Below are 20578 nucleotides of genomic sequence, written 5' to 3'. Positions count from 1 at the left end.
GCTTCCACAGCTGCATGTGGGAACAAATTTCACAAATTCACCAACCTCTGGCTGAAGGAATTTCTCTGCATCTGCTTGAATGGATGCCTCTCTATCCTGAGGCTGTGCCTTCTTGTCCCAGACTCTCCCACCATGGGAAACATCCTTTCCACAACTACTGTCTAGGCCTTTCAACATTCCGAAAGGTTTCAATGTGATCCCCCCTCATCCTTCTAAATTCCAGCAAGTACAGACCCAGAGCCATCAAACGTTCTTCATATGATAACCCTTTCATTCCTGGAATCATCCTTGTGAACCTCCTCTGGACCCTCTCCAATGCCAGCACATCTCTTCCAAGATGAGGAGCCCAAAACTGTTCGCAATACTCGAGGTGAGGCCTCACCAATGCCTTATAAAGCCTCAGCATCACATCCTTGCTCTTGTATTCTAGACCTCTTGAAATGAATGCTAACATGGCATTTGCTTTCTTCACCACTGACTCTACCTGTAAGTTAACCTTTAGGGCAGGGATGGCCAACCTTTTATATTCCATGCGTCAATTTTTTCACGCACGAATTCAGATGCGCCATACAACTTTTGTACCCCCATTCAGTTCTTGTAAAAATATGTTAACATAGAACTCGTGCGTGAAAAAAATCGCATCTGATCTCGTGCGTGAAAAAATTGACACATCAAATGTAAAAGGTTGGCCACCCCTGCTTTAGGGTATTCTGCACAAGGACTCCCAAGTCCCTTTGCATCTCAGATTTTTAGATTTTCACTCTGCTTAGAAAATAGTCCACACATTTATTTCTACTACCAAAGTGCATGACTATGCATTTTCCAACATTATATTTCATTTGCCACTTTCTTGCCCATTCTCCTAATTCCTTCTGCAGCCTACCTGTTTCCTAAACACTACCTGTCCCTTCACCAATCTTCGTATCATCTGCAAACTTGGCAACAAAGCCATCTACTTCATCATCTAAATCATTTATATACAGCATAAAAAGAAGTGGTCCCAATATCGACCCCTGCGGAACACCACTAGTTACTGACAGCCAACCAGGAAGGATCCTTTTATGCCCACTTGCTTCCTTCTTTCAATCAGCCAATGCTCTAACCATCTTTCCTGTAATACCACAGGCTCTTAACTTGGTAAGCAGCCTCATGTGTAGCACCTTGTCAAAGGCCTCCTGAAAGTCCAAAAGTACAACATCCAATGCATCTCCTTTACCTATCCTACTTGTAATATCCTCAAAGAATTCCAACAGGTTCATCAGGCAGGATTTTCCCTGAAGGAAACCATGCTGACTTTGTCCTATGTCACCAAGTACTCCATCACCTTGTTCTTAACAATTGACTCCAACATTTTCACAACCACTGAGGTCAGGCTAACTGTTCTATAATTTCTCTTCTGCTGCCTTCCTCCGTTTGTAAAGAGTGACATTTGCAGTTTTCCAGTCCTCTGGCACCATGCCAGTCTAATGGGTTTTGAAAGGTCATTGCTAATGCCACCACAATCTATATTGCTACCTCTTTCAGAACCCTCGGGTGCAGTTCATCTGGTCCGGGTGACTTATGTACCTCTATGTCTTTCAGCTTTTTGAACACCTTTTCCTTTGTAATAGTAACTGCATCCATTTCTCTGTCTTCACACTCTACAACATCTGGCACACTGCTACCGTCTTCCACAGTGAAGACTAATGCGAACTACTCATTTAGTTCATCTGCCATCTCCTTGCCCCGTTAGTATTTCTCCTGCCTCATTTTCTAGCAGTCCTATATCCACTTTCATCTCTCTTTTACATTTTACATACTTGAAAAAGCTTTTCCCTGGGTGGAAAGTATGGCACTCTCTTTCACAGATGGTGATTTGCAAGAGTACTGCTTATACCTGCAGAAGGATTTTCCGAATTGATTCAAGGATTTGAACAATCTGGAAATTCCAGACTGGGTAATTAACCCATTTTTTTGCAAGGTGGAAGAACAGGAAGCGAGCTTTCAAGAAGACATTATCAAAATTCAGAATGATGAAGACACAAAAATGCTGGCTTTTGTGGTTTGTGGCTACACTGTGTTATGAAGTTTCCTGGTCCTTGGAGAAGAGTCAAATTGTTCTTCTTTGTATTTCCGTCCTCCTCCCTTGTTGAAAGAGACTTCAGTGCAGTTAACTACATAGTCACAAAAAATAGAAACTGTTTGGACGTTGTTACGCATGTGGACTGAAGGCTTTTGTTGTCACAGCTTGAACCAGATATTTCAACTCTTGCTAAAAACCATCATGCTCAAGGATCACACTGGTATCAAAGCTGCTGTACAGTACACAGGTACTGTGTAAGCTGGGTTTAAAGACAAATAAAAATTTAACGCAGAATATTTTTCCTCATGCTAGCATATAGTAGACATGTTTTTACACTGTGGAGGCGCCGGAAAGTACATTGTGCCTAGGAAGAGCATTGGCAAGTATGAAGGTCCTTGGGCAGGTCGTTGGCAAGTATGAAAGTGCTTTGGAGGATGTTGGGCTGAAAAAGGTTGGGAAACTGTTCTAAAGCATCTATTATTCAAAGCCATGAGGTCTAACTATATGAATGACAAACATTTACAGCATTGCCATTAAATTTGAAGTTAACAAAGTCAAGCACTTGAATCAGAGAAAAAAATAGAAACATCAAATGATTGGAAGTCAATAGTAAATATAATTTTGTGCTGTATTCCTTTTAGTTAAATGCATTACAAGCTCAGAAGACTTCAATTCTCTACATTAATAATGAATTATGTAATCAGTTTTGTTTCAGATAGTAACGCATATAGAAAATTACAATTCACATCAACAATAATATGGTAACTGCTGAAAGAAAATAACTGTATACAAGTTTTGACTCAGCCGAGGATTATGGATCTGCAGTAATTAGCAAAATATAATTCACAGCTAGTTATTTGATCTAACAAAATAGAGAACCCTTACCTGGAGTAAGTTGGTCAGCATGACCAAAGTCTGTTTACGGATAAAGGGATCATTGTCTTTTAAACATGCAGCGACGTTAGGAATGTACCGATCCACCATAGTGGTATATCGCATACAGAGGTCACATATGATGATGATGACATTATTGCGAACTGCTGTATTTTCACACACCTCCAACTCGCGGGCAAAGGCAGCAATGGATTTCTTTGCTAGATCTTCGTGTTGTAGGCACAACTTTCCTATACAAAATAAGGTGGTGCATTGGTAAAAATAATGCATTTCTCTGCCTGAAAGTTAGTATGTGTGCAAGGAGCTATTCGTATTCCCTCTCCTCAAAGGCAGATATCTTTCTGAGGTAAACTTTCAGAGGGAAGAGTAAATATTCAGTAACTCTCATCCTCCAGTGCAAACTGACACGCGAGTGCTTGCATGATATCTGACTGGAAACAGGATAAAAAACTGGGCCTTCTGTGCTTCCCATATACAGAAATACATTCAGAATTTGTATCAGTTAAGGCTGAATCCTTTTAATGTTCACAGACACCACAGTTAGTTAAGAGTACTCTATTTTTTTGACTGGTGAGATCTGCAAATTTGCCCCGTACTGGAGTTCAAATGGTCATTACAGGCTGGCTCCAGTTCAGAACTAGTCTTTTTTTTAAAATTACCTCAACAGATTCAGTGCATCATCTCAGAAGTTCCAATTTCCATAAAAGATTAAGAACTTGATTACTATTTTACTTGCTTGGACTTCCTGTATTTATTATGTGGACAATCAATATTTAGCATCATTTATATAAAACATGGAAAATGATAGCACAGTTGAGGCCATTTGCCCCACAATGTCGTGCCAATGCTTTAACCTATTCTAAGATCAATCTAACCTTCCCTCCCACGTGGCCCTTCATTTTTTTTCCATCCACGTGCCCACCTAAGAGTTTCTTAAAATTCCCTAATGTATCTGCCTTTACCACCACACTGGCAGGGTGCTCCACACACACACCACTCTCTGTGGAAAAGAAGCTACCTATGACATCCTCTCTATACTTTCCTCCAATCACCTTAAAATTATGCCCCTTTCCTATTAGCCATTTACGTCCTGGGAAAAAGTCTCTGGCTATCCATACTATCTATGCCTCTTAGCATCTTGTACATCTCTATCCTGACGAAGGGTCTCGGCCCGAAACATTGACTGTACCACTTCCTAGATATGCTGCCTGGCCTGCTGTGTTCACCAGCAACTTTTATGTGTGTTACATCTCTATCAAGTTAGCTCTCATCCTCCATGTTGTAGGTACAACATTTCTGTACAATGTAAGTTGGTGCATTAGTAAAAACAATGTATTTTCTCTGTCTAAAAGTTAATCAGTATGCAAGGAGCTATTCTCATTCTCTATCAAAGGCAAATATTTTTCTAATGTAAATTTTCACAGGGACCAGCAAATATTCAGTAACTCCAATCTTTCTTCAGCTTCACCCTTCACCATTTTATTCTGATTGTAACTGGAATGTTAATAAAATAATTATAATTTGATTTCAGTATCTCAGATCAGAGAGAGGATACGTGGAATAGTATAAAGAACAGTAGAAGTTCACCAGCAAATCCAGACAACAATGGCCTTACCCAGAGTGAAAAAGGCATGTGCTCGGACAACAGAAGATACGGTAGCAGATCCTGAAAATTCAGTAAGGAGCTGTGAAGCTGGGAGATAATCGCCATCTGATATAATAACCAAAGAAAATACTTGTGATTGAGTAATTTAACATATCAGACAGAAATACTTCTTCAGATAATGTCTTTCCGCATATTAATATAACCTAATTTCCAACTTCAGAAACTTAAGTATCAAAAATGTTTGTAATTATAATTTTCAAAATTAAGTCACTAGAAAACTAACACTAACACTGTTAACATGTTTTATTCATTATTATATACGTATACATTTGAGAGAGAGAGCGAATGAATGAGAATGAAACTCTCTTAACACGATGTTTTATACTTTTTCAACACAAAAATAACAATAAACAATTAACTACAGTTTCAATTGCTATATTCGCCTACTTTAACATTTGGAATATCTGCAAAGTTTACAGAATGACATATGTACAATGGAAGCTCATCCCAATTAGCAGAACCCTTTTGAATGTTCAATACTGATGTTTGATCCAAAAGCCTCTGAGTACAAACTGCAGACATCCAAAATCCCTTGTCTTACCGTGTTGAGGGATGGCCACATGAATCTACAACTGGACAGAATATTAAATGGCGAAACAGATTTGTCTTGAATTGAGCATGAAGTATCAGGAATACGTCTTTAACAAAATATTAACATTGATTAATAACAGAAACATTCATTTAATCTCTTCCCGTGTAGTTTTAATGGGACAGAATTGGAATGCCCCACACCTAATGACTGGCTTCACTAGCCACAAAGTATCAGCTGGAAGTAACTTCAGAATGATCCCTAACATGCACAACTTTTGAAAAAAGCAAAGATAAATTAAATGGACATTAGACTCTTAACCAGCAATTAAAAATTTCAAGTCAAGCAGAAGTTTGGGTTTATATTTGTAATGTAGATGAACAGATAATTTAAAAATCACAACTTATACTGTGCATTTCTGCAGCCCCATGTTCCAGAAGAAGCAGCCGCAGAGATAGTGGAAAAATTACTTCTGAGATTGAACAATTGTCCAGATTCTGGAAGGATTGCAGCAGATTGAATAATGGAAAGTGTAACACTCTTACTCCAGAAAGGAGGGAAAAAGAATGCCCTTGGACAGCATGGTAGCACAGTCATCAGCATAACGTAACGCTATTACAGCATCAGCGACCTGAGCTCAACTCCCACACATCTGTAGGAGTTTGCAAGTTCTCCCAGTGACCACAGGGGTTTCCTCCAGCTGCTCCAGTTTCTTCCCACATTCCAGGTATGGATGGGTTAGTAGGTTACTTGGCAACTTGGGTGCAATTGGGCGGCGCTGACTTGTTGGGCCAGAAGGGTCTGTTACTGTGCTGCATCTCTATGTAAACAGGGCCCCAAAAACCAAACAAACCCATCAACTGTCATCAAAAAAATGGTGGAGTTCATTAAGGAACTAAATGCTAAACCCTTAACATGTTTTTTTTAAACTTTCACTGTTTATCATCTTCAATACTTAATTTAAAAAATCTTTACATTCTTACATTTAATTTTTATATTATTTACCTCTTTTTTGAAATCAGAAACAAAGTGTCAGAGAATCATAGAAACTTACTGCACTTCTTTGGCGCACCTCATCTATGCTGATGCCCATGTTATTTGCATTTGCCCACATTAGGTTTGTATCCCTCTACACCTTTCTTACACATAAGTACCTGTCCAAATATCTTTTGGAACATTGTAATTCTATCCGCTTCTGGCAGCTTGTTCCAGGTATTAAACATCCTCTGTGAGAAACTTACTCCTCAGACCTCTTCCGTATTTCTCCCTCTCAACTTCAACCTGTGCCCTCTAGTTTATACAATATTGGCACTGGAAGCATGGCGACACTTGCAAGCTGCCCTCAGCACATTCTTGACAAAAATGTTTTGATGTACATGTGACAAAGTTAATCTCTCTCTTCAATCGAATCTATTCCTCTGCCTAAGAAAGGCTCTGACCAACATAAAGTATGAAGTCATTCATTTTGTAAGGTCACACTTGAAGGCAGGATACAGGGTTTACGGAAGGATTCTTAACAGTGTGGAGAAGCAAAGGGATCTTGGGGTCTATGTCCATAGATCCCTCAAAGTTGCAGTGCAAATTCATACGAGTGGTTAAGAATGTGTATGGTATGTTGGCCTTAATCAGTCAGGGGACTGAGTTCAAGAGCAGCCTTATAAAACCTTGGTTAGACCACACTCGGGAGTATTGTGTTCAGTTCTGGTTACCTCATTATAGGAAGAATGAGGAAGCTTTAGAGAGGGTGTTGAGGAGATTTACCAGGACACTGCCTCTATCAGAGAGCATGCCTTATGAGGAAAGATTGTGCTTTTCTCTTTGGAGTTAAGGTGAGGCAACTTGATAGAGATGTACAAGACACAGATAGATTGGAAAGCCAGTGCCCTTTTCCCAGGGAGGCAAGACCTAACATGAGAGCATACTTTTAAGGTGACTGGAGGAAAGTATAGTTGGTGGGAGGGGGGTGAGAGAGTAATGTCAGAGGCAAGTTTTTTTGAAACACAGAGTGGTGGGTGTGTGGTAGATACATTAGGGCATTTAAGAGGCTCTTAGGTAGGCACATGGAAAATGAAGGGCTATGTGGGAGAAAAGGGTTAGATTAATCTTGGAGTGCGGTAAAAGGTCAGCACAATATCATTAGTTGAAAGGCCTGAATTGTGCTGTAATATTCTCTGTTCTATTCTGACTATTGCTCTTAAAGGTTTTATGAAGTTCTATAAAAGTCACCTCTCAGCTTCCTATATCCCGGTGAAAATAAAACAAGCCAATCCAGTCTCTTACAGCTACAGCCTGGTGAACATCCTGGTGAATCACTTCTGCACTCTCCGTCATTGATACTACATCAGTCCTGCAGTGCAACAACCACAATTGTACATGATGCAGCCTAACAAATGTTTTGTACAATACAGTACGATGTCCCAACTCTTGCACTTAATGCTTGGCTTATGAAGGCAAGCATACCAAATGGCTTTTTCTACTATCTTATCCACTTACGTTACCACCTTCAAGGAGCTATGGATTTGCACCCCAAGGCCTCTCTGTGTATCAATGCTCTTAAGGTCCCTGTCATTTGCTACACAGTATGTGCCCTACCAGAATCTGATCACCCAAAATGCATAACATTTACCTGTAAGGTAATGCACTTAACAGTTTAGAACAATTCATATCCACTGTTCCTGCTCACAAACCAGCAAAGGAAGGAATTTGAAGAAAGACTATTGATCTGAAACATTTTATGTCTCTCTCTTTACAGAAGCAACACAACCCTCTGAGTACTTCAAAAGTTTTCTGATAGTTTTATGTTTTCATCAACAGATTTTAATTTTTGCTTTGATAACTCACTGTTCTCCTCAACCTGTTTCTTTTCATAGATATGAACGACTGACCCATTCAACCTTGCATTATTTTATTTATTTATAGACACAGCACGGACAAGCCCTTTTGGCCCCAGGGCCAGATTAACCTAGTAGCAAAAGTAGCATATACTACAGGCCCCGCCCGCACTAAATGCATGCAAGCTGCAGTCTGGTAAAATCTGCATCTCACCGTATTCTCACAACTGTTAGAGTGAGTCTTGGATAGACAATTCATTTACACTTAAATAAATGACTTCAGCCATCAGTATTCTGTTCTTTGACAAAGTACTGTGGATTGAGTTCATAACAGCGCATTTCCTAAAAGCTGTGAACCCAATTTCATTTGTAACAATGCATCTCTGGCGCCTCTGAGACAAGAATGCAAAGTTTACAGGTAGTTGCAAAAACACCATATCTATGCTTTTTGAATATGAATTGTCCTCTATGTTAGCACATAACATACCAAATAATATATTTATGGATCTTAACTTGCATTCCTAAAGGTCATGAATGCCACCTTAGGCATATTGGCGCCGGTAGAATGAATTTAATCAAAAGGTATGAAAACTTCAAAGAATTGTCTATATTTGTAACTATAAACTGTCCTTTGTGTTTAGCAAATAAATATCGAGCCTCAATCACAAGGTGGTTAGACCTGTTCTGCCAGGGGTCTCTGCCTGCAGTAACCTTGTTTTGTCGAATAAAGAAACTGCCTTGTACCTACCGGTAATGCAATGCAACACTCTGATTTCATCCACGCCACAACAACGACGATCTGGCAACGCTGTTGTTTTCATGTCGGGGAAGCTGCATGCTGCATGGTACAGTATGTGCATGCGGGCGTGTGTTGGCTCCTTGTTGTGTCGTGGTATAAATGCTCATGCAAATCAAGGAAGGGGACATAAATCATACCTATCTAAAACAACATGTGAGGAATTCATCAATCTGATTGGATCCAGCATACTGGATCACATTATCGGTGAAGTCAGGAAATACAAGAATTATTCTGTTTCATTGGATTCTACTCCAGATATATCTGGACGGGCCCAGATGGCGTCCCGGGATGGGTTCTCCGGGCCTGTGCAAGCGAGCTAGCTGGAGTGTTTGCTGACATCTTCAACAACTGCTCCTTGCTTCAGTCTAAGATTCCCTCATGTTTTAAGAAGGCAATGATAATCCCGGTGCCGAAGAAGAACAAGGTGGCATGCCTGAATAACTATCGACCTGTGGCTCTGACACTAATTGCTCTGAAGTGCTTCGAGAGATTGGTTATGGCACACATCAACCACAGCCTACTGGTCAATCTCGACACTTTGCAATTCGCCTACCGGAGCAACAGGTCAACGGCAGATGCCATCTCTCTGGCCCTACATTCCTTCTTAGAACACTGGGAGAATAAAGAAGCATATGTAAGGCTCCTTTTCATTGACTACAGCTCTGCCTTTAATACCATCATTCCAAATAAACTGATTCCTAAGCTCCAGAACCTGGGCCTTAGCACTCAGATCTGCAGCTGGATCTTCAACTTCGTCACAGACAGGACCCAGGCTGTAAAAATAGGGGACAAGCTCTCCTCTACAATCACTCTGAGCATCGGTGCCCCACAAGGCTGTGTACTCAGCCCCCTGCTGTACTCACTGTACACCCATGATTGTGTAGCCAAGTTTCCATCAAACTCAATATATAAGTTTGCTGATGACACAACAATTGTAGGCCGTATCTCGGGTAATGATGAGTTTGAGTACAGAGAGGAAATTAAGAACCTGGTGGCATGGTGCGAAGACAATAACCTATCCCTCAACGTCAGCAAGACGAAGGAAATGGTTGTTGACTTCAGAAGGAGTAGTGGACTGCACGACCCAATTTACATCGGTGGTGCGCAAGTGGAACAGGTCAAAAGCTTTAAGTTCCTCGGGGTCAATATCATAATTGACCTGACTTGGTCCAACCAAGCAGAGTACACTGACAAGAAGGCCCACCAGTGCCTTTACTTCCTGAGAAAACTAAAGAAATTTGGCCTGTCCCCTAAAACCCTCACTAATTTTTATAGATGCACCGTAGAAAGCATTCTTCTAGGGGGCATCACAACCTGGTATGGAAGTTGTCCTGTCCAAGACCGGAAGAAGCTGCAGCAGATCGTGAACACGGTGCAGCACATCACACAAACCAATCTTCCATCCTTGGACTCACTTTACACCGCACGCTGTTGGAGCAGTGTTGCCAGAATAATCAAGGTCACGACCCAACCAGCCAACACACTTCTCATCCCTCTTCCCTCCGGGAGAAGGCTCAGGAGCTTGAAGACTCGTACGGCCAGATTTGGGAACAGCTTCTTTCCAACTGTGATAAGACTGCTGAACGGATCCTGACCTGGATCTGGGCCGTAACCTCCAAATATCCGGACCTGCCTCTCGGTTTTTTGCACTACCTTACTTTCCATTTTTCTATTTTCTATTTATGATTCATAATTTAAATTTTTAATATTGACTAATTTTTAATATTTAATATTTGTAATCCAGGGAACAGGAAGCGCAGAATCAAATATCGCTGTGATGATTGTATGTTCTAGTATCAATTGTTTGGTGACAATAAAGTATAAAGTATAAAGTAATGTGGACCAGCTGATTTTGACTATGCACTATGTTTTGCCATCTGGACCAGTTGAAAGATTTGTGAAGTTTTTGGATATGGTCATAGTGCTGAACAGCTCGCTCAAAGTTTACTTGACTTTTTGAAGGAAAATGACATTGATATAAAAGACTGGTGTGGTCAAAGTTATGACAATGCCAGCAACATGAGTGGCAAGTATAGTGGCTTACAAGCACGAATTAAAGAGCTGAATGAGTTTGCGGATTACATTCCATGTTTTGCACATTCACTAAATTTGGTTGGAAAATGTGCTGCTGAATGTTGTCAAGAAGCATTAATTTTCTTTCAATTTGTAGAAAGCCTGTACACTTTTTTTTCTGCTTCTACTTATCAGTGGGATCTCCCTCCTGCTGCATTATCTGACAGTGGTGCTCATTTGCCCATTGTGAAAAGAATGTCAGATACCAGGTGGTCAGCTCGTGCAGATCCAACAAAAGCACTTTTACACAGCTTTTCTGCAATAAAACAAGTCTTGGATGACATTTCAAATAACAATGAACAGAAGGCAGAGTGTCCATGGACTACTTTCAACCATGATGAAGTTGGTAACAGGAATAATGGTCATATTGTGGGATCAACTATTACAGCGTTTTGAAATGACCAGTGCTTCATTACAATCTTCTGGCCAAGATGTGAACACAACTTGTGCACTCTATGAATCCTTGCATGGATGTATTCAAGCTATGCGGTCTACTTTTTCAGATTTTGAACAAAAAGCCAAGGATCTGACTAAGTGTGAAGATTATCACAGCAAACTCGAAGAAAACACAAGTAAAATTGCACGTATGATGATTTCAGTTGTTCCAGCACTCTCGATCCACTTGTTGAATCTCAAACGCCTTCTCAGAAGTTTAAAAGCTGAACATTTCTTACCATTATTCACAGCTTGCTTTCTGCCCTGTCAAAAAGGCAGAAAGCTTATCTAGAGGTGAATGCAGACACGAGGAAATCTGCAGATACTGGAAATTCAAGCAACACACACAAAAAATGCTGGTGAACGCAGCAGGCCAGGCAGCATCTATAGGAAGAGGTACAGTTGACACTTCGGGTCGGGACCCTTCGTCAGGACTAACTGAAAGAAGAGATAGAAAGAGATTTGAGAGGGGGAGGGGGAGATCCGAAATGATAGGAGAAGACAGGGGTGGATCTAAGAGCTGGAAAGTTGATTGGCAAAAAAGATACCAGACTGGAGAAGGGAGAGGATCATGGGACAGGAAGCCTGGGGAGAGAGAGAAGGGGGGGAGGGGAGCCCAGAGGCTGGCGAGCAGGCAAGGAGTTACAGTGAGAGGGACAGAGGGAGAAAAAAGAGAGAGAAAAAAAGGGGGAAAAATTAAAAATATATTAAATAAATAAATAAATAAGGGATGGGGTGTGAAGGGGAGGGGCATCAACGGAATTCTCCTTTGGCTCCTCCCACTTCCTCCAAACTAAAGGTGTAGTCATGGGCACCCGTATGGGTCCCAGCTATGTCTGCCTTTTTGTTGGCTTTGTGGAACAATCCATGTTCCAAGCCTATACTGGAAACCGTCTCCCACTTTTCCTTCGCTACACCGACGACTGCATTAGCAATGCTTCCTGCACGCATGCTGAGCTCATTGACTTCATTAACTTTGCCTCCAACTTTCACCCTGCCCTCAAGTTTACCTGGTCCATTTCCGACACCTCCCTCCCCTTTCTTGATCTTTCTGTCTCTATCTCTGGAGACAGCTTATCTACTGATGTCTACTCTAAGCCTACGGACTTTCACAGCTACCTGGACTATTCCTCTTCCCACCCTGTCTCTTGCAAAAATGCCATCCCCTTCTTGCAATTCCTCCGTCTCTGCCGCATCTGCTCTCAGGATGAGGCTTTTCATTCCAGGACGAAGGAGATGTCTTCCTTTTTAAAAGAAAGAGGCTTCCCTTCCTCCATCATCAACTCTGCTCTCAAATGCATCTCCCCCATTTCATGCACATCTGCTCTCACCCCATCCTCCTGCCACCCCACTAGGAATAGGGTTCCCCTTGTCCTCACCTACCACCCCACCAGCCTCCGGGTCCAACATATAATTCTCCGTAACTTCTGCCACCTCCAACAGGATCTCACCACCAAGCACATCTTTCCCTCCCCCGCTCCCTTTCTGCTTTAGGCAGGGATTGCTCCCTACGCGACTCCCTTGTCCATTCGTCCCCCCCATCCCTTCCCACCGATCTCCTTCCCGGCACTTATCCTTGTAAGCGGAACAAGTGCTACACATGCCCTTACACTTCCTCCCTTACCAACATTCAGGGCCCCAGACAGTCCTTCCAGGTGAGGCAACACTTCACCTGTGAGTCGGCTGGGGTGATATACTGCGTCCGGTGCTCCCGATGCGGGCCTTCTATATATTGGTGAGACCCAACACAGACTGGGAGACCGTTTTGCTGAACACCTACGCTCTGTCCGCCAGAGAAAGCAGGATCTCCCAGTGGCCACACATTTTAATTCCACGTCCCATTCTCATTCTGATATGTCTATCCACGGCCTCCTCTACTGTCAAGATGAAGCCACACTCAGGATGGAGGAACAACACCTTATATTCCGTCTGGGTAGCCTCCAACCTGATGGCATGAATATTGACTTCTCTAATGTCCATTGATGCCCCTCCTCCCCTTCACACCCCATCCCTTATTTATTTATTTATTTATTTATTTAATAAATATATTTTTACCCCCCTTTTTTTTCTCTCTGTCTCTTTTTTCTCCCTCTCACTATAACTCCTTGCCTGCTCTCCACCCTCCGAACTCCCTTCCCCCCTTCTCTCTCTCCCCAGGCTTCCCGTCCCATGATCCTCTCCCTTCTCCAGTCTGGTATCCCTTTTGCCAATCAACTTTCCAGCTCTTAGATCCACCCTTCCCCTCCTGTCTTCTCCTATCATTTCGGATCTCCCCCTCCCCCTCTCAAACCTCTTACTATCTCTTCTTTCAGTTAGTCCTGACGAAGGGTCCCAGCCCAAAACGTCGACTGTACCTCTTCCTATAGATGCTGCCTGGCCTGCTGCGTTCACCAGCAATTTTTGAGCTAAAGGTGAATGGTGTTTTTGGATTCCTTCATCAGTTACAGTCGTTTACACCTGAAGAGATCGTAAAGAGGTCATCAAATCTTATTAAATCATACTCTGAAGATCTGGAAGAAAGTCTTAACGAAGAATTTGTGCAGTTTACTGAACTGTTGAAAACTGATCTTGCTTCTCATATTGGCGCCAAACAAGACCTTGTAGAGTTACATTTGTACCGTTTGATAACTGACAATTCTTTGGAGTCGTGTTTTCCAAATGTAGAAAATGCCTTGCGCATCTATTTGTCACTCATAGTTACCAACTGCAGTGGAGAACGCTCATTTTCAAAACTGAAAAGGATTAAAAATGAACTGAGGAGCACCATGGGTCAAAACAGATTGAACAATCTCACTATAATGAACATTGAACATGAACTTCTGCGTGAAATAGACATTTTTTCAGTATCATCAACAAATTTACTCATGCTAAATCTAGAAAATCTCACTCTTAAATTGTAGTTTTGTTACTTTTGACATTTGAAATTGATACCCACATGTAAGTAATACTATTACTGAAGTGTTAGACATTTGTCGTATTATCTGGCTGTATAGCAAATGAAAAAATCGAATTATTTTACTATGCAAGTAAATAATTTATGTTTATGTGCATTTTTTAAAATTTAGGGCCCCTTTATAACATATGCAACAGGCCCTGCACTAGCTTAATCCGGCCCTGTTAGCTATGCCACCCAGCAACCCACCTATTTAAGGCTAGCCAATCACAGCACAATTTACAATGACCAATTAACCTACTAACTTTGGACTGTGGGAGAAAACCGGAGCACTCAGAGGAAATCCATGCGGTCACGGGGAAAACATACAAACTTCTTACAAATGGCGCTGTAATTGAACTCTTAACTATTAGCTGTAATACATACGAGTGATGTTATCATCTTGATTGATACAGTTCTAGCAATAGTGAGTTCTCACCTGAACCTAAACTGGGAGAAGCAAGAAATGATTGAACCAGAAGGAAGATCCGATTCTCCACTTTTCCAGGGCACAACTGTGCTGCCTCACCAAGCGTGAAAAGGTGTTTCACCTGAGGGAATACAAAATGTTACAGCTGAATTCTCAGCAAATCCAAAGCTATTCCCACAGGATTCAGAAGTGTCACTTGAAAAAGCAACAAAGTACATTAAACATGCTTTCCTACCAGCATGTTCCACTACTCACTGGAGTAAAGGAATGAATATTGTTAACCAAATGCAACAAGGTTCACAAGGGTGGAGGGCATTAGATCCGACTGTTTAATTCTTATTTCCTTTGCAGTTTAACAATTAATAGTCTGCTGTTTAGTATGTCTCCTTGTGGTTACATTTGTACGATTCTGGAAAGCTCTGGAAGCTTCTCTGGTGCTGCAATATTAATCTAATTGGCTGACTCGTTATAAGACGATAAGACACAGGAGCAAAATTGGCCATTTGGCCCATCGAGTCTGGTCCACCATTTCATCATGGCTGATATATTTCCTTCTCAGCCCAAATCTCCTCCCTTCTCCACGTATCCCTTCATGCCCTGATCAATCAAGAATCTGTCAAGCTCTGCCTCAAATATATCCAATGACCTGGACTCCTGGCAATGAATTCCACACATTCATCATGCTCTGGCTGAAGAAATTCCTCCTCCAATTTAGTTTCAAAGTAAATATGCAAAGAGATAGGTCTTGTCCATGTGTTGAGATTCTAAATTGGAGAAAGGCCAACTCTGATGGTACCAGAAAGGATCTGGCAAGTGTAGATCAATGCTTAATAAAATGATCGTTGAAGCTACAAGTTTTGTGCCTCTTTCCTGACTTCTGAAAGAATCTTAGAATAAAGATATCAGAATTCAACAAGGGGAAACATACAATTCTTAAAGTATACATTCACCTTTCCAAGGATGTAATAATGTGTGGAGAAAACAAAGAGGCTCATGGAAGGGAGCGGATGGAATACATACTGAGAGTAGCAGGGGGAGATAGTCAGCAGGTGACTGGGGAAGGGTAGGGAAGAAGGGTATGAACAGAGTGAGTTCCTGGATCAGAATAAGGGGGAAGAGAGACAGTAAAAGCAAGAGCAAGACACACAAACTGTGGAACTTCTTAAATCATGCCTAACAGTCACATTTTGATTTTTTAAAAATTGAAAATGATGTATTCACCATTTATGTAAATTTATGCCATTGATATAATTTTATACAGATTTTACTGTGTGACAGTGTCCTACCTAATTGATTAGATAATGACATGCCCACAGGATCCAAGGAAAAGTGGCAAGTTAAAGTTCTAGTTCACTCAGTGGCAGAATGGAAAGGTTAATGGATATTTTAATGATTGCAAGTCTATAAGGCCCTCAGTGTTAGACCACTTGTTTTCTGTGGCATTAGTAATAATTTGGATTTAAAGAGCTATAATTAAGGAGTTTACAGACTCCATCAGAGTTGGAAGTTCGATTGATACCAAAGAACACCACTGAAGCCCTCCACATATTTAAGCAGCAGTGAACAGCCACATCAAACAAATTGGGGAAACAAGTACTGAGAAATGAGATTAAGTAAAATACAGCATCTATTGCTCAATATTTGTTTTCCCTATCATAAATTTCCACAATTCTGATTTTATAAAATTACATGAGGTACAAAATGCTTCTGCAATTTTCTTCTTTGACTTAATAGCTACAGAGGCAGGCCTGTAATCAATACTTTAAAGTGTGTCAATTTCAAATTCTTGAGATTTATCTCCTTACAGGTGGCCACAAAACAAAGAAACCCATTTAAAAAAAGACTGTCAAACACCCAATGAACAGAAAAAAACCCAATTTGTGCAAAGAATAAAAAAAAAATTGAGAACTGAAGTTCACGGAAGTGAGTCCACAGCCATGAAGCCAGCCATCACTGCAGCCGATCTAGGAGCCCATTAGTTGCAGGCCACAGCCTCAGTTCAGCACAGAAATGAGTAAACTTCGTGGGCAGCAAGCTGAATATCGGCCCTTCCCTTTCCTTCAGCCCCAACATTCTGAACTTTTCAATCTGGCCTGACACTTAAATCAGCCAAACCTCAGGATGTTCCTTGCTCTCAGACCCAGGACCCGCTGCTTCGACATACTCTTGGGTCCAGGACCCACTGCATCGATTTGGCCCATGCCCAACCTTTCCAATCTGGCCTAGTGCTTAAATCGGCCAAACAGCACCTTGCTCTTGGGCCCGGGCCCTGCCGATTCGACTCTGCCTCGCCTCGGTCCTGCCGCTTCGAATCGCCTCCAAGGCTGCTCCAGCAATGGCCAAACATTGGCTCATTCCTCCCTCTCGGGCCCAGGTCCTGCCACAACCATCCTACACCCTCAAGACTTCGGTTCATACAGCAAAAATGCTAGGTCATACAGGCAGTTCAAAAGCTCAACTTTGAAAGGGAAGTTAAGGGCCACTGATTGCAACGATGGTTTCTGAGAAAAAGTGTAATTAATAAAGTAATTAATAGTTTCATTGAGGACACGAACATTATCATTGAGGAAAGACGTGGTGGCAAAAAAGTGAGTAAGAATATTAGAATCATTGAATAGTCTCACTGAATCTTACAGCTTAGGTGGCTGCTATTTGACCAGATGTACTCAAGATGACCCTTGAGAGCACTGTTCAATTTAGTCCCTTTCACTGGGTTTTCCACTAACCCTACAAGTTTGTCCACTTCAACTACATGTTCAAAAGCCTTATGAAAATTAGTGATTTATCTGACTCAGCCCCTATTTCAGTAACTTAACAGTCTTCTGAAGTCTAGAACCAGAATGCAGTTTCAGAATAAAAGAATGTCCCTTTAGAACAGAGATGAGGAGGAACAGAAATGGGAGGGCGGGGGGGGGGGGGGGGGTAGTGGGCTACCGCACAGGACCGAAAGCAGCTGTAAATTTAGTTGGCTCCATCTTGGGTATTAGCTTACAAAGTACCCAGGACATCTTCAAGAAGCAGTGTCTCAGAAAGGCACTGTCCATTATTAAGGACCTCCAGCACCCAGGGCATGCTCTTTTCTCACTGTTACCATCAGGTAGGAGATACAGAAGCCTGAAGGCACACACTCAGCGATTCAGGAACAGCTTCTTCCCCTCTGCCACCTGATTCCTAAATGGATGTCAAACCCTTGGACACTATCTCACTTTTTTAATATATATAATATTTCTGTTTTCTGCATGGTTTTTAATCTATTCAATATACGTATACTATAATTCATTTATTATTGTCTTATTCTGTTTTTTTCTCTTCTATATTATGTACTGTGTTGAACTGCTGCTGCTAAGTTAACAAATTTCACGACACATGCCGGTGATAATAAACCTGATTTTGAATTTCTTTAGCCAGAGGGTGGTGACTCTGTGGAATTCACTGCTACAGGCAGCTGTGGAGGCCAAGTCACTGGGTATATTTAAAACAGAGGTTCTTGATTAGTAAGGGTGTCAAAGGTTAAAAGAAGGCAGAAGATGGGGCTGAGAGGAAAAATAAAACAGCCATGGTTGAATGGCGGAATAGACTCGATGGGCCACGTTGCCTAATTCTGTTCCTATGTGTTATGGTTTTATGAAGATGTTTTTTCTGCTTCTAGATTTTTTGTAAATGATTTTAAAGCAACTATCTTTGGATTATACAGCAAGTTAGCTGAGAATGGTACTCTGTCAAAATGCTTATACGTTCTCAACTTGAAAGGTCCATACTTAATCTTATTCACCCTCCAGTATGCGATTCGGGATTGTGTTTGCATCACAATTTTTGATATACTTTAAACATTTTTAAGAATAGACTTTACCTTATTAAAAAGAATACAAAGAAAAATACAATTTATTTGTATTCTTTTTAATTCTCAGTTCTTTTGCTATCCATCAACTTTGGTTATTGCTTACGTTTTGATTTCAGAATGATTATCAGGTGTTTGTAGGCAAGAGTATATTGTGACACGTTTTAAGTCATTCTACAAACAGGAGCTACCTCTGTGAAAGAATCTTATTTCATGAGGAGCAAGTTAATCAACACATGACTTATGTTGCTCTGATTATAAGACTAAGCAGAATTAGCCGCTCGGCCTATTGAGTCTGCTCCACCATTTGATCATGGGTGATTTATTATCTCTCTCAATCCCACTCTCCTGCCTTCTCTTCATAACCTTTGACGCCCTTACTAATCAAGAATCTCCGCTTTAAATACACCCAATGACCTGACCTCTACAGCTGTCTGTGGCAATGAATGCCACAGATTCATCTGGCTAACAAAATTCCTCCTCATCTCTGTTCTAAATGGATGTCCTTGTATTATGAGGCTGTGCCCCCTGGTCCTAGGTTCAGCCACTGTTGGAAATATCCTCACCACGCCCACTCTATCTCGGTCTTAATGTGATTTTTCTATGGGTGAGCATTAATAGCAAGTTAATTTATTTGATTTTATAGCACTGGAGAAAGTGAACTGAATTTAATAGACAAGTTGTAAAACTTACCAACATACTTTCATCCACATGCTGAGTTCCTGCATTACTAAGAACAATATTAGAGATGTAAGCCTCGCAGATCATGATCAGCTTTCCACATACCTGATCCAGCAGGACCTAATACAGAAATAGTGTATCACTCAATAGTATCACAGCATTTAGATTTAACAATAAAAATCACCTTCACAACACAGCTCCATTTAGTTAATGTTAAAAGAATCAGCAGGTAAGAGAAGGCTGAAGAGCAAGAGAGGAATTACTAGAGATTGTGTCTGTATAACATCAGGTACATTCCTATCCACCGGATAGCTACTAAATTTGTGAGCGGCACAGTAGTTTAGCAGTTTTACAGTGTCAGTGGTCGGGGTTCAATTCCTACTGCTGATTGTCAGGAGTTTGTACATGCTCCTCATGACATTGTGGGTTTCCTCCAGGTGCTCTGACTTGCTCCCACATTCCAGAGATGTACAGGTTAGTGTTAGTAAGTGTTGTGTTGGCACTGGAAGCCTGCTGACACTTACAAGCTGCCCCAAGCACATCCTCTGACTGCAATGATTGTTGACACAAACAATGCATTTTACTGTATGTTTTGAAGTTTTGATGTACATGTGACTAATATAGCCAATTTTTATCTCTTTGTAATCTTTATACTATACTTTTTTAAACTCCATTTTGTAGAAACGTTTTATACATGCATTAAATACTCATCCAGCATAATTTTATTTTTTGCATGGAACATCAAATTCAGTCACACGAGCAGAGAGGAATTTTATAGATGACATAAATATTGATGAAGTTGAGTATAGTGAGGAGAGTAGTTTTGGCTAGAACAATATTGATGAGTTGATAAAATGAAGAGATCAAAGGCAGTTGGAATTTAATCCTGATAGGTGTGAGGTGATTGATAAGATGACGATAGACACAATACATTGAGATACGGAGTACACAGGTGCAAATAACAGCACAGGTAGTTAAGGTCACTAAGAAGTGACCGTGGAGAGCATTCTGACAGGTGGCATTACTGTCTGGTATGCAGGGGCTACTGCACAGAACCGAAAGAAGCTGCAGAAGCTTGTAAATCTAGTCAGCTCCATATTGGGCACTAGTCTACAAAGTACCCAGGACATCTTTAGGGAGCGGTGTCTCAGAAAGGCAGCGTCCATTATTAAGGACCTCCAGCACCCAGGGCATACCCTTTTCTCACTGTTACCATCAGGTAGGAGATACAGAAGTCTGAAGACACACACTTAGCGATTCAGGAACAGCTTCTTCCCCTCTGCCATCTGTTTCCAAAACAGACATTGAAACCTTGGGCACTACCTCACTTTTTAAAAAAATATACAATATTGCTGTTTTGCACTTTTTAAAAAATCTATTCAATATAAGTAATTGATTTACTTGTTTA

At 41.1% G+C, this 20578-nt stretch overlaps 1 protein-coding gene across 1 annotated transcript in view; it reads right to left on the bottom strand.

Moving 5' to 3' along the window:
- ncapd3 (non-SMC condensin II complex, subunit D3) overlaps window positions 1-20578 on the bottom strand; it is a 214493-nt gene that overhangs the window by 47008 nt on the left and 146907 nt on the right. Inside the window, exons 20-23 of the mRNA XM_072283812.1 lie at window positions 19183-19290; window positions 14661-14772; window positions 4572-4667; window positions 2948-3186 (exon numbers count right to left, since the gene is read on the bottom strand). Of these exons, the coding sequence (XP_072139913.1) occupies window positions 2948-3186; window positions 4572-4667; window positions 14661-14772; window positions 19183-19290 (555 nt within the window). The remainder of the gene's footprint in view (window positions 1-2947; window positions 3187-4571; window positions 4668-14660; window positions 14773-19182; window positions 19291-20578) is intronic.

The sequence above is a fragment of the Mobula birostris genome, chromosome 20 (genome assembly GCF_030028105.1).
Source record: "Mobula birostris isolate sMobBir1 chromosome 20, sMobBir1.hap1, whole genome shotgun sequence".
Classification (NCBI taxonomy): Eukaryota; Metazoa; Chordata; class Chondrichthyes; order Myliobatiformes; family Myliobatidae; genus Mobula; species Mobula birostris.
This window is presented reverse-complemented; position numbering and strand designations above follow the sequence as displayed.